The sequence below is a fragment of the Coregonus clupeaformis genome, unplaced genomic scaffold (assembly GCF_020615455.1).
Source record: "Coregonus clupeaformis isolate EN_2021a unplaced genomic scaffold, ASM2061545v1 scaf0089, whole genome shotgun sequence".
Lineage (NCBI taxonomy): Eukaryota > Metazoa > Chordata > Actinopteri > Salmoniformes > Salmonidae > Coregonus > Coregonus clupeaformis.
This window is the reverse complement of record NW_025533544.1, coordinates 478,277-492,500: the sequence shown is the minus strand read 5'-3', so window position 1 is coordinate 492,500 and position 14,224 is coordinate 478,277. Positions and strand designations below refer to the sequence as shown.

Here is a 14,224-nt window from a genome sequence, read left to right as displayed (position 1 = left end):
ATTCACTATTCTTTACATATCTCCCTTCCCCTCCCTCCCTCCCTCCCTCCCTCCCTCTCTTTATTCCCTGTCTCCTCCCTCCCAGGTATCCCCCTTCCCTTCCCCTCCCTCCCTCCCTCCCTGCATCTACTTCTGCTCTCTCTCTCCACTGCAGTGCTTGTTGTGTCTGACTGTGTGAGTGCAGTGAGCAGTGACTGTTATCAATATGAATGAAGTAGGCTATGCATTTCCCTTCATAGAGATAGAAAGAGAGGAAGAGAGAGAGATAGAAAGAGAGAGAGAGAAAAAATAAATAAAGCCCTTAAATTGAATTGAAATTGAATTGAGAGACAGCGATAGAGAGAGGAGTCCCTACACCATAGATAGATAGAGAGAGAGAAAGACAGCGAGAGAGAGAGAGAGAGAGAGAGAGAGAGAGAGAGAGAGAGAGAGAGAGAGAGAGAGAGAGAGAGAGAGAGAGAGAGAGAGAGAGAGAGAGAGAGAGAGAGAGAGAGAGAGAGAGAGAGAGAGAGAGAGAGAGCATCTCCTCTTGGTATCAGTGTGGGAGAAAGTGGACAGTTATGTCCAGATGTTGATTTTCACTTCCTGGGTATCCTGTCTCATTAAAATGCATTAAGGCATCTTACCAAGAACCTATAGTTGATTAAATTGTTGATTGATTTGTTCCGAGGGGGAAAGTATATATATATATATATATGGGTTTTTTTTACCAACAAAATAAACCAAGCTCAGTGCGCCCCAATACGCAGTGACAGCGCGTATATCCACTCTCACTTTTTACCAGGCAATGCAAAAACGCCCATTCCATGTAGCCTACTTGCAATGTGCTGGCCAAAGTTTCATTTAAATGGCACAAATAATTAGAAAAGACACACGGTACATAATCACAAATGCAGGCATTGTAACATTAACCATTCTAAAAGGAGGGAAGTTAACAAATTGTTTGCAAGAACACATTTTCTCCTTTCATAATGGACAAAAATGTGATAGACGCGAACTGGTGCTGTGCTTCAGTGTCCCAGCCGGCGCACTTGTCACTGAACTGTGAACTATAATGCGAACGCGGATAAATGATCCCTAGAATGGAGCGTGTTCGTAACAGTGCAATAGCGCGACAATAACGCAAAAAGGAGGCTAGAAGATGAGACTTATTATTATTAGACCGGGGGCAGAAAATGAACACTTGTTATAAAGTATCCACTCTATTTATAAACTTTCGCCAACAAGAAAGGTTGAAAGGAGCCAGTCGCGGGTTTAACTGTGTTACCCGCTTATATTTCATTAGAAACAGGCTACATCGACAAGTGTGTAAAAGTAATTGTAGGCTGGTTACTCACCGCTGATTCTGACTCCTGGACGGTGATACACAGGGTTACAACCATCAACCCTGAGGCGAGATTTCTCAGACTCTTTAAGTTTATTTTCATTTTTAGAAAATAATCTGCCTCAACTGAACATTGAGAAATTCTACTAAAAAACACATCAGATAATTGTCATATTCTTTTGCTACCTTGTTTATTAGAACAAAATTGTTTTCAGAACTCAGTAGACAGATTATTGTGGGAACTCCAAGCGGACAGTAGAGGGCCCCTTCCCTTCCCTGTTTCCCACTGACTGACTTTTTCCTTATAGACTTGTGAACCTGCTACAGCCGGATCTACTTCGGATCAATGCGCATGCTGCTGACACTTGCTTCAACAGGTCTTGTGCATAATAACTCAGAATTTATAAACAAATAAAATCCCAATAAATATTTGCGTGTAGGCCTATGCTAAGATATATAGCTAATTAGTTGTTATCATTCGGTTTAGTCTTTTTTTTTTCAGTGGCAAATGTGTTTTGAAGACACAAACCGGCGCTATTTTCTGAAGCAGATGGAACACTCACTGGTGTAGGGCAATTTTGTTCGTTGCCTCAGGTTACAAATAGCCTAAAGTTTTCACATAAAACCTTTGTTTGACATTTCCCAAATGTCCTCCCAACATGTTGCATTCCACTATTCCTACGATATTGATTTAGGGAAAATATTTTGTGCGTTTTTGGAAAAGTCATGGGGAATTTAGCGGTTTATGCCGCATTCAGGAAACTCAGATATTTCCAACTTGCTAATTGGTTGTAGTCCACGTGCGGCGTTCAACCAATTAGCAGGTCCTACACTTCAGAGTTCCCTAGTTCTGACTAGCATATGAACACGGCATTATGCAAAGTAGAACATTCCACAAAGATAACACCGCCTTTCTTGAAGAGTGATCAGTTATCAATGAATGTTTTCTGCTCTTTTACAGTTTAATAATGCAGCCACGTCTAAGGTATCCTATATACTCAAGGTATCAGTGTTTTCAACATTTACTGTCTTAATTGCATAGCCTGTCACACGAAATGTGTATTTAATCTCCTATTAAATCGGAATGAAACATAAAAGTGCTATCTTGTTGACTTTTTATAATTTTATTCGAGTAGTGATAGTGCCATATGGTAACAAGTGGGTAAATGTGTAAGTCGCTCTGGATAAGAGCGTCTGCTAAATGACGTAAATGTAAATGTAAATGTAAAGGTGGGCTAGGGGATATGAGTGACAATGCCAAAGCCACACCCCTCCTCTGCTCTCATACACTGCGAAGTACACTGTAAACCCTAATAAGTTCACATAACTCAAAAATTATTTTGTAACAGATTACACAAAAATATTTTAGTGATGTTTTTAAATGTTTTAAGTTTACATAAAATAAAAATTACATTTACAGTTGCCTTAAATTATCTCAATGTTATCTTATAAATATTGATATTCCTCAACTTATAATTAGGGAGTAATTCACTCAAAATTTTCAATATTTTTCAACTCATATAATGTGGGAAATACACTCAACATTTTCAATATTTTTCAACTCATATAATGTGGGAAATACACTCAAAACTTTCAATATTCTTCAACTCATAAATGTGGGAAATACACTCAAAATATTAAATATTCTTCAACTCATATGTGTGAAATACACTCAACATTTTCAATATTCTTCAACTCATAATGTGGGACATGCAATCAAAATTAATTCTAAACTGAAATACTGATGTCGGTCCATTACACAATTATAATCAGCGAATAATGTTAGAAAACATGAAAGTGACACCACAGTGACAATTTAACTTTTTTTTTATTCAACACAATGTGCTTTTAAAAAGGCACGAATCAAAAGGAGCTCAGTCAAAACAAAGTGCTTGTCATAAATTAAAACAAAAAGGAAAAGGAAATGACTCCATAAAAACAAAATGTGTTTTAAAGTACATTAAGTGTTAATAGTTCCATATTCTGATAGTGGTCATTGCTACAGAGGGTAGATTCAGTATTTTGGGTCTCCATATCACACTATTCAGTAAACATTATGATAAAAACTCACAAAGGCTTCATGATAAAATTCAATAAGATTCTAATTATAATCCATCCTCAACAGCAATGACAACTATTAGAATGTGGAGCCATTTAAAACGCTTTTGGCACTTACTGTACCTTGAAGGCTGCAACTCACTTTTTTTAAATAAAACATTCAAATAAAAGTACTGGTTTCTACTGTGCCGTACTTCAACTGGCAACATCAAGGTAAGCATTAGGTCACACAACATTAAACATGTATAGTGCACGAATTCAACAGTCGTTTTCCCACAAGTACAGTACAAAAACTTGGGCTTGGCAATACGTCAATGTTGTGATATTTATCTATTAACAATCAATGTATTAAATCTGAGGTAGAAGAGGCAAACAGTGTAACATATTAAACATGAGGTAGAAGAGGCAAATTATTACATTTGTAAAGAGGGAAAAAAAACTAAAAACATCCTCAATACTCAGCTCAACAAATAGTCCATTCTGAGTGATTCACTCATTGAACAAATCATTCTTCAGTGTCAGTAGACGGCCTTTCAGTGGTTTGTTGTCCTCAAGACACATCACAACTTTTTGGATAAATGTGAATGTAAGCTCAAGATTCTTTGGGTACTGTAGGTCTAGTGCATAGACATACCCAAAGAGCAGGAGAAATGAGTCAGCCAGGTTTGTGGGACCACTCACAAGTATTTCATCTTCCACGACAATACAGATGCTCTCAGGGCTGAAGAGGGCCGCATCAGTAGTATCATCAGTGACAACTGTCAGGAGAGCCACCGGAGTGTCAGTGAGGTCTGGACCATCTGCTGACTATAAAACACAAATAATACAAAAATGAGTTCAGCCCCTCAAGGATACAAATCATGCTAATGATGTCTAGACATTACGGTCACTTTGCACTTAGACTGCAACTAAGCTACATGTTTAAACTATTTTCTTTACACATGCTTATTATTTTATGTTAGTTTCACACCTACCTGTAAGCATACTTTTTGTTTAGTGGAATTCTTTATACTTACCTTTTCATTTATGTAATTTCTACATGTCAGTTTGCAGAATAACAACTCAAGGAAACTTCATAAACAGGTTCTGGGGGCTATTCCAGAAAGGAGGTTCAACAAACTGAGCCTAACCCTGAACTCAGAGTTGACTTACCCTGTGAAGTGAAACTGAGTTTTCAGTTACAGAACAGCTGATCTGAGTTAGGTAAGTTGACTCAGAGTACGTTAACTCGGAGTTGAGCTTGTGCCTGACGACTAGTAAAAAGCCATCATCAATGGAGCTCCGATACGGTTATTCACCATGGCAACGGGAGAAAACAGGAAGCAGACATTTTCTGGCTGCGGCTGTTATATAAATCACTGACAGAGTTTCAGATGCAGTCGTCTTTTCATTTTGAATTTAACATCACTTTATTTTATATTAGCATTTAAGGAAGTGGTTGAATGTTGTTCAATGTTTTATTTTAGGCTATTTTGTTTTATTTAAAATCGGCTGAAAATGAAATATAAAAACATTTTATCTCATACTCAATGCGGCGACAAACTAGAAACACGGACTTTGAAATTACGTTGTTGGAAAAAATACAATTGGCTATACTGATGGTTTTCACATAACCTGCTTTCTGGAATGCCCCTCTGGTTCTCCTAGAGTTCTTTGAGTGATGTCATGTTTAAGCTGACTGAATAGCTAAGCAAAGGGATTGATAGTGAGGCCAGTACACTTACATTACAGGTCCTGAAAAACTTGGAGGCATCTTCACGCAGGTACACAGGAAGTGCACGAAGGACGAGGGCCCGTCTCATATTTACATCACGTTGTTCCTACATGGACAAAAAATATCCATTACAATAATAATTACACAAATATCAAAAACATTCATTGTACACTAATTATAGTAAAAATGAAAATATTAAAAGATAAGCAAGTTAGTTATTAACAAGCAAAGCATCAAAGTTGTGTGCTTATAGATCTGCTATTTCTGTTGTTGTTCTTTGTATTTAACAAAGTATTAATAAAGGGTTCAAGTGATCAACTGTTGACCCCACAGTTGAGATAAAAACATTTAGAGAAATAGCAAAAGAATGACTGTGGAAACACATAAAATAAAACCAATTATTAGTGTAACCCTCTCACCAGGCTCCGAATTTGACTCTCACGATATTACCTTATTTAGAATATCTGAACAGCATGGGATATTAGGTGAGAAGGACATCTCCAATAAGAATCCCTATTGTAAACTTGCTAGGGTGAATGACAAATAGGGTATTAACTTCAGATAGAATGATTATAGACTTGGTTATTGTTATAAGGATATGCTTTCCCATGCATTAAATGAAACTGAAACAGTAAATGACTCCACCAATACAACAGACATAAGGTTCAAGATCTATATTAATCAAATGTTCAATGTATCACATCAAAAGAAATACAAATTATAAACCCCAATGATTTTTCCACAACCCCATGTCCAAATTATTTGCAAGCTTGCTTAAACCCTGGGCGCGCGTTGGAGCTCATAAAAAAAATGACGACATACATAAAGTCCCGAAGTCCACCCCACATTTGTAGTTACTCACTACTTGTAGATAATGCCTCAGCAAAATATAGTAGTTCCGTGCAGGTGTCCTCACAAGATCCACCGCGAACACAGCTATCAATGCAGCCAGTACTCGGTAGCAGCAACAGACATCCGTTGGAAACCCGAACTGATCGTCACAAGCAATAGGCCCTTTTCACGATGACGTCATCTAACTTCCGCCTTTCCGCGTAGCAGGTTAACTTCACTTCCGTTCGCCCGTAACCTGAGACTTCTCAACGAAAATACAACTGTTGACCACTAACTAGCAAGCTAGCTACTTGAAGAAATTCCAAAAGGTACGTTTAAGTTAAATTAGTAAAGTTAAGAGTAATAATGTTTACGTATATGCAATGGTTTGTAACTTGCTAACGTTATTGTTAATTCATAATTGTTCACTGCCTTAGTTACTTAAAAGTGGGCTAACGTTAGCTAACAACAACTTAGTACCAGATACCGATAACGTTAAAAGGTAGCGTTACATTGCTGCCTGGCTGTAATGTAACAAGTTTACTTAGCTAGCTATCTAACCCTTTGTTAGGCAGTTAGTTTATTCATGAATGTATAGTAACTCACCTATTCAAATACTGTTGTGCATGATAGCTAGATAAATATTGATTCCTGGTCAAAGCTGAATGTTAATTTAGCTGTTTCTTTTCTCTCGGTGTCTGTATCGCAACAGTATCCCATCCAACACCGAAGCATGGCACAATCTTCGAGAAGATGCTATTGCAGTGTACCATTTTGTTCAAACAACAAACAGAAATTCCCGTATCTGAGTTTTCACGATTTCCCTGTTGATGGAGAAATACGTGCCCGTTGGGTGAGGGCGATCAGGAGAGATGAGGGACCAATTTTTAAGATTCTTCGTGGGAGCACCTTTGTTTGCAGTCAGCACTTTCCCCCTGAGGATAGATACACATCGGCCAGTGGACGGATCCGTATTAAACAGGGATCAGTGCCGTCTAGATTCCACTGGAATGATTGGGGTAAGGATAGGTAGACAGCGTTAAACGTAATACTACTGTAATCCAATAATATATTACTTGTACAAAATGTTTAATAATTTAATCCTGATGCAATATAGCAAAACACAACAAAAAGAAAACTTATCTATCTTAACCTATCTTATCATAATGTTAGAGAACTGTTTATCTGAGAAACCTGAAGCCGATGAGCCTCCTCATTTTTCTTCATGGACCTGTAACATCGCCCTCTCACTGTCACCTCACCGTTAACTACACTTGAGACTGTTTCAATACAGTGATTGGGAGAAAGGGCGCAGCATTAGCCATTAATACATTACTGACTCTTATCTTACGGTCGATACAAACAGCAGTAATATTAAAAAGAGGCTGCAAAACAGAAACTCGTCAGCTCATAACCTTCGCTAGCATAGGGCTAATTTAAGCTAAATAAAGATAAACACGTACCTTCATAATCAAACAGGTAACCTTCAACGAAGAACTTGTAGCCTTTATCAAGCTTCGATCTTGAAGTAAGGGACCACTTGTCAGCAAGTCGTTCTACGTCGTTAAGTCGTATTGGTGGCAGATGTGAAAGGGACTGTGAAGGACCTCGGCGTTACTCTTGACCCTGATCTCTCTTTTGACGAACATATCAAGACTGTTTCAAGGACAGCTTTTTTCCATCTACGTAACATTGCAAAAATTAGAAATTTTCTGTCCAAAAATGATGCAGAAAAATTAATCCATGCATTTGTTACTTCTAGGTTAGACTACTGCAATGCTCTATTTTCCGGCTACCCGGATAAAGCACTAAATAAACTTCAGTTAGTGCTAAATACGGCTGCTAGAATCCTGACTAGAACCAAGAAATTTGATCATATTACTCCAGTGCTAGCTTCCCTACACTGGCTTCCTGTTAAGGCAAGGGCTGATTTCAAGGTTTTACTGTTAACCTATAAAGCGTTACATGGGCTTGCTCCTACCTATCTTTCCGAGTTGGTCCTGCCGTACATACCAATACGTACGCTACGGTCGCAAGACGCAGGCCTCCTAATTGTCCCTAGAATTTCTAAGCAAACAGCGGGAGGCAGGGCTTTCTCCTATAGATCTCCATTTTTATGGAACAGTCTGCCTACCCATGTGAGAGACGCAGACTCGGTCTCAACCTTTAAGTCTTTACTGAAGACTTATCTCTTCAGTAGGTCATATGATTGAGTGTAGTCTGGCCCAGGAGTGTGAAGGTGAACGGAAAGGCTCTGGAGTAACGAACAGCCCTTGCTGTCTCTGCCGGGCCGGTTCCCCTCTCCACTGGGGTTCTCTGCCTCTAACCCTGTTGCAGGGGCTGAGTCACTGGCTTGCTGGTGCTCTTTCATGCCGTCCCTGGGAGGGGTGCGTCACTTGAGTGGGTTGAGTTACTGACGTGATCTTCCTGTCTGGGTTGGCGCCCCCCCTTGGTTTGTGCTGTGGTGGAGACCTCTGTGGGCTATACTCGGCCTTGTCTCAGGATTGTAAGTTGGTGGTTGAGGATATCCCTCTAGTGGTGCGGGGGCTGTGCTTTGGCAGAGTGGGTGGGGTTATATCCTTCCTGTTTGGCCCTGTCCGGGGTTTCTTCGGATGGGGCCACAGTGTCTCCGGACCGCTCCTGTCTCAGCCTCCAGTATTTATGCTGCAGTAGTTTATGTGTCGGGGGGCTGGGGTTAGTTGGTTATACCTGGAGTACTTCTCCTGTCTTATCTAGTGTCCTGTGTGAATTTAAGTATGCTCTCTCTAATTCTCTCGTTCTCTCTTTCTCTCTGAGAACCTGAGCCCTAGGACCATACGTCAGGACTACCGGGCATGATGACACCTTGCTGTCCCCAGTCCGCCTGGCCTTGCTGCTATTCCAGTTTCAACTGTTCTGCCTGCGGTTACGAAACCCCTACCTGTCCCAGACCTGCTGTTTTCAACTCTTAATGATCGGCTATGAAAAGCCAACTGAGAGACCTGAGCCCTAGGACCATACGTCGGGACTACCGGCCGTGGTGACTCCTTGCTGTCCCCAGTCCGCCTGGCCTTGCTGCTATTCCAGTTTCAACTGTTCTGCCTGCGGTTATGGAACCCCTACCTGTCCCAGACCTGCTGTTTTCAACTCTTAATGATCGGCTATGAAAAGCCAACTGAGATTTATTCCTGATTATTATTTGACCATGCTTGTCACTTATGAACATTTTTGAACATCTTGGCATGGTTCTGTTATAATCTTCACCCGGCACAGCCAGAAGAGGACTGGCCACCCCTCATAGCCTGGTTCCTCTCTAGGTTTCTTCCTAGGTTTTCGCCTTTCTAGGGAGTTTTTCCTAGCCACCGTGCTTTTACACCTGCATTACTAGCTGTTTGGGGTTTTAGGCTGGGTTTCTGTACAGCACTTCGAGATATTAGCTGATGTAAGAAGGGCTATATAAAATAAAATTGATTGATTGATTGATTGGTGAACTCCATAATGATGTGCTACTAGCTAAGCGTTCCTAAGCGACACCGGATGTAAACATAACCTGCATCGCGGCAGAACGGAAGTTGTCTGACGTCACGTGAAAAGGGCCTATTCTCTCCAAGTCTTGCACGATGCTAGGCTAACCTCTAGGATGTCGAATGTCTCCACAATGCGACGGCAGCTTCAGTCTCCACTTGGTCTTTCTTAACTAAATAATAAACACTCTCTTATAGAAATAAAATCAGGATTTCCCTTAAAAAAACTCTGTAGGTATGGTTTTGTTCTCTCTTTATCGTTTCCTTTGGTCGTTTTTCCTTCACCAACCCCACTAACGTCTCTCCTCTCCCTTCTTTCAACTTTTCCCTCCCTTTTCTTTCCCGGCAACCAGTCCACTCTCCCATTGGCCACAACTTAACAAGTTAGCTCATTGGTCAAAACTTTAACGAGATACGTGGGAAATTTAAACTTAAAAGTAAACCAACCTATTCACTTGTACATTTTTTTAAAACATTGCTTCAAAAGAAATGCATTAATGACATTACAAATCAGGAGCTATTCGATCACCTTTTAAATCTAATACCAATGAATTATAACAAATACACTCTATACTTGGTTTTAGCAATGTATTACATTAGTAACACTATTTCATAATACATCCTACCTGAACTGTTAAAAGGATTTCGAGATGATCTCACAACCACACACTTGAGCCTAGGAAGAAATACAAACACAGGCCTGGTTAGCATCATGATAACACACTCACATTATGTTGTTTAGCATTGTTCATTTCACGCTAGCACACACGTACACACAGCTCGATAACGTAAAATATTTACTGTGTAAGGCAGACACTTATTGAAATAAGTATACTCACAGTACGCACTTGCATTACCGGCGAACAGCGAAAACTCATGGACCTTCCTCCACCGTCAATGTCCCGGGCAAACATGCATTATGGGAAATGTAGTTCATCCAGGAAACCTGCTGATAACGTTACACCGTTGTAAGATGAAGTAATGTAACGTATTTGTCACATATTTAACAACTTCTAAAGTTACAATTACTTAGATTTTTAAACTATTTACAACAAATATTCACTGTGCACATTGTACAAATGTATTCCCAGTTCCACATTTAAGACTATCGAAATTCAATTTAAAAACAACCAACAAAAACAACATTAGAGTTACTTACCAAATCAGAGGTGATGATAAGATGGCGCTTAAGAAAACGAAGGCAATAAGACTAATGATAAAAACGGAGGTGGTGGTGGTTTCAAGCGAGCAGCATAAAACTGCGCATTGCAAACAAATTAAAACAAATTAAACTGTGTTCCACATCCCCGCATCAAGGCAAATTCAAGATGGCTGACTCAGCTTTCCTGAGGGAGAGATGACCCACCCACCAGAACGTCATGACGTCAATAACGTCATGACACTACCTAAACTTTTTTGAGCGTTCCACACAAATTACCTATAAAATATTGAGCCCTCTTCAATTAAAGTGGCATAAATCTCAACAGAGCTCAACACTTTATAGTTTGGTCAACTGCATAACGACATTTGACTGTTATGACCTTATTACTTATGAGCTAGTACAACTGTTTGGGATTACAGTGTAGTTGCGGTGCGTGAAACAAGTCGGTCAGGGGACGAACGTGAGTTTACGTGAACTTCGGTGAGTTTTAACTTTCCCTATTCTTAATAGCGTAAAACAACGAAATTACCTAACGATTTCAACTAGTCTTAACGAAAATAGCCTTTTGGTGCGTGATTCTTCCTCCTTTGAAATCTCTTTCCTCTCTCTTTCGTCTTGCTTCTCGTCTTTCCGTGGCACAGCCGCTTTTTGTATTCTTCAATGAGCTCGTCTAGGCACTTGTAGCTGCTTGGAGTGAAGACGGGACTGGGAGACCGCTGCCGGGATCACTACCAGAGTTTTTAATTCCAGTCGGGATTAAACATGAAATTCTGGTGCGTTTATTTGAGCTCAAAATTACCTGTTGTCATAGCGGTATAGTTTGACATTGCTTACAACTGTTCTGTAGCCAACTAACTTATCCAGGGAATACTTTATTATAAAGTTAGTATAACTTTTGTTTATTTTAAAAGCCAGCCGGCTATATCATTGTTTATTTATTTTATAGGATTTGTGTACTCGCTGTCAGCTGGGCAGTAGAAGCGACACACGGGGTAAGTGTTTACTCATACTTAAGGGCTCTCGACTCGAGCGTGCACATGTTTATTTATTTACCTTCAATCAAATGATGAGGCTACAGCCTTGAAGTTGTGTCATTTTTCTATCGCTGTATTGCAAGCCTCTGATGTATTATTTAGGGCAACATTGTTGCGAACAATATCGTGCATGACCAGTGCTGTATCAGTGTAGGTTACCAAGAGGTACACCGCTCTATTGCGCAGAGCGGAGCTCGCTGGTGAGTTTTACAACAATTATTATCCCTAGGCTAAATATATTCCAAATGCTTATATGATACAATTGCATCTTGTACATGTATTTCATTTAATATAGATTTAGATATTGGAAGGCAGTTGTTTGAGTGGCCCACTTATTGGTGGCTAATTCAAAAGAAACATCACAACATATTATTATTCACGCTCACTGTAGTTTTCTCTGGGACATGGCACAGTGTGCGTGGTGTATGCAGGATTCATGCCTTCTCAGAGAATCACCCATCCTCTTTTGGGGGAATTTAAATATTTGTGTAGTGTTTATTGAGCGCTGTCTTTATTGTAAATTCTGGACGCTGATTACAAGAGCCCACCAGTCAAATTGCGTAATTTCATGCGTAATTTGTGTTTTACGCATTTGAAGATATTCTTTATTTCAACATCATACAGTCAGTGACAGATGGCATTTTTACTATTATAATTACAATTTTCATAATAATTTAGAAAGTTAAAACGTACATGATTTATCCCCATAGTTGCAACAATAATTTATTTCGTTTTGTTTAATTGTATTTATTGAATACTTTCTATGCCGTCTGTAGGGTAGTATAGACATAATTGACTACTGCATTTTGTGTAGGCCCACTCAGATTTGCGAGCGAGTCAAACCCCGCTCCCTTTTGAATAATTCAACACATGACCACACCAGGAGCGCCTCATTCACTGTATTTTATTTTATTTTTTTCACCTTTATTTAACCAGGTAAGCCAGTTGAGAACAGGTTCTCATTTACAACTGCGACCTGGCCAAGATAAAGCAAAGTAGTGCAATAAAAACAACACAGAGTTACATATGGGGTAAAAAACATAAAGTCAGAAATACAACCGAAAATATATATACAGTGTGTGCAAATGTAGCAAGTTATGGAGGTAAGGCAATAAATAGGCTATAGTGCAGAATAATTACAATAGTATTAACACTGGAATGCTAGATGTGCAAGAGATTATGTGCAAATAGAGATACTGGGGTGCAAAAGAGCAAAATAAATAACAATATAGGGATGAGGTAGTTGGGTGGGCTAATTTCAGATGGGCTGTGTACAGGTGCAGTGATCGGTAAGGTGCTCTGACAACTGATGCTTAAAGTTATTGAGGGAGATAAGAGTCTCCAGCTTCAGAGATTTTTGCAATTCGTTCCAGTCATTGGCAGCAGAGAACTGGAAGGAATGGCGGCCAAAGGAGGTGTTGGCTTTGGGAATGACCAGTGAGATATACCTGCTGGAGCGCAGACTACGGGTGGGTGCTGCTATGGTGACCAATGAGCTAAGATAAGGCGGGGATTTGCCTAGCAGTGATTTATAGATGGCCTGGAGCCAGTGGGTTTGACGACGAACATGTAGTGAGGACCAGCCAACAAGAGCGTACAGGTCACAGTGGTGGGTAGTGTATGGGGCTTTGGAGACAAAACGGATGGCACTGTGATAGACTACATCCAATTTGCTGAGTAGAGTGTTGGAGGCTATTTTGTAAATTACATCGCCGAAGTCAAGGATCGGTAGGATAGTCAGTTTTACGAGGGCATGTTTGGCAGCATGAGTGAAGGAGGCTTTATTGCGAAATAGGAAGCCGATTCTAGATTTAACTTTGGATTGGAGATTCTTTATGTGAGTCTGGAAGTTGAGTTTACAGTCTAACCAGACACCTAGGTATTTGTAGTTGTCCACATACTCTAGGTCAGACCCGTCGAGAGTGGTGATTCTAGTCGGGTGGGCGGGTGCCAGCAGCGTTCGATTGAAAAGCATGCATTTAGTTTTACTAGTGTTTAAGAGCAGTTGGAGGCTACTGAAGGATTGTTGTATGGCATTGAAGCTCGTTTGGAGGTTTGTTAACACAGTGTCCAATGAAGGGCCAGATGTATACAAAATGGTGTCGTCTGCGTAGAGGTGGATCTGAGAGTCACCAGCAGCAAGAGCGACATCATTGATATACACGGAGAAAAGTGTCGGCCCAAGAATTGAACCCTGTGGCACCCCCATAGAGACTGCCATAGGTCCAGACAACAGGCCCTCCGATTTGACACACTGAACTCTATCTGAGAAGTAGTTGGTGAACCAGGCGAGGCAGTCATTTGAGAAACCAAGGCTATTTAGTCTGCCAATAAGAATGCGGTGGTTGACAGAGTCGAAAGCCTTGGCCAGGTCGATGAAGACGGCTGCACAGTACTGTCTATTATCAATCGCGGTTATAATATCGTTTAGGACCTTGAGCGTGGCTGAAGTGCACCCGTGACCAGCTCGGAAACCGGATTGCATAGCGGAGAAGGTACGGTGGTATTCGAAATGGTCGATGATCTGTTTGTTAACTTGGCTTTCAAATACTTTCGAAAGGCAGGGCAGGATGGATATAGGTCTGTAGCAGTTTGGAT

At 40.3% G+C, this 14,224-nt stretch overlaps 1 protein-coding gene and 2 long non-coding RNA genes across 4 annotated transcripts in view; 1 reads left to right on the top strand and 2 right to left on the bottom strand.

Moving 5' to 3' along the window:
* Window positions 1-1,529, bottom strand: part of LOC121554196 (collagen alpha-5(IV) chain-like) — a 105,582-nt gene extending 104,053 nt beyond the window's left edge. Inside the window, exon 1 of the mRNA XM_041867676.2 lies at window positions 1,338-1,529. Within this exon, the coding sequence (XP_041723610.2) occupies window positions 1,338-1,427 (90 nt within the window). The 5' untranslated portion in view covers window positions 1,428-1,529. The remainder of the gene's footprint in view (window positions 1-1,337) is intronic.
* Window positions 1,530-3,133: 1,604 nt separating this feature from the next.
* Window positions 3,134-10,749, bottom strand: LOC121554394. Of its 2 annotated transcripts, none has more exons than XR_005997681.2 (5): window positions 10,590-10,749; window positions 10,270-10,376; window positions 10,057-10,106; window positions 5,107-5,202; window positions 3,134-4,189 (listed from the first exon to the last, which is right to left on the bottom strand). It is a non-coding gene; the product is annotated as an uncharacterized LOC121554394 (long non-coding RNA). The 2 variants fall into 2 exon arrangements; XR_005997680.2 differs by having other exon boundaries at window positions 10,270-10,379; window positions 10,590-10,747.
* Window positions 10,750-10,990: 241 nt separating this feature from the next.
* Window positions 10,991-14,224, top strand: part of LOC121554395 — a 99,271-nt gene continuing 96,037 nt past the window's right edge. Inside the window, exons 1-3 of the long non-coding RNA XR_005997682.1 lie at window positions 10,991-11,072; window positions 11,234-11,365; window positions 11,539-11,584. This is a non-coding gene — a long non-coding RNA (uncharacterized LOC121554395). The remainder of the gene's footprint in view (window positions 11,073-11,233; window positions 11,366-11,538; window positions 11,585-14,224) is intronic.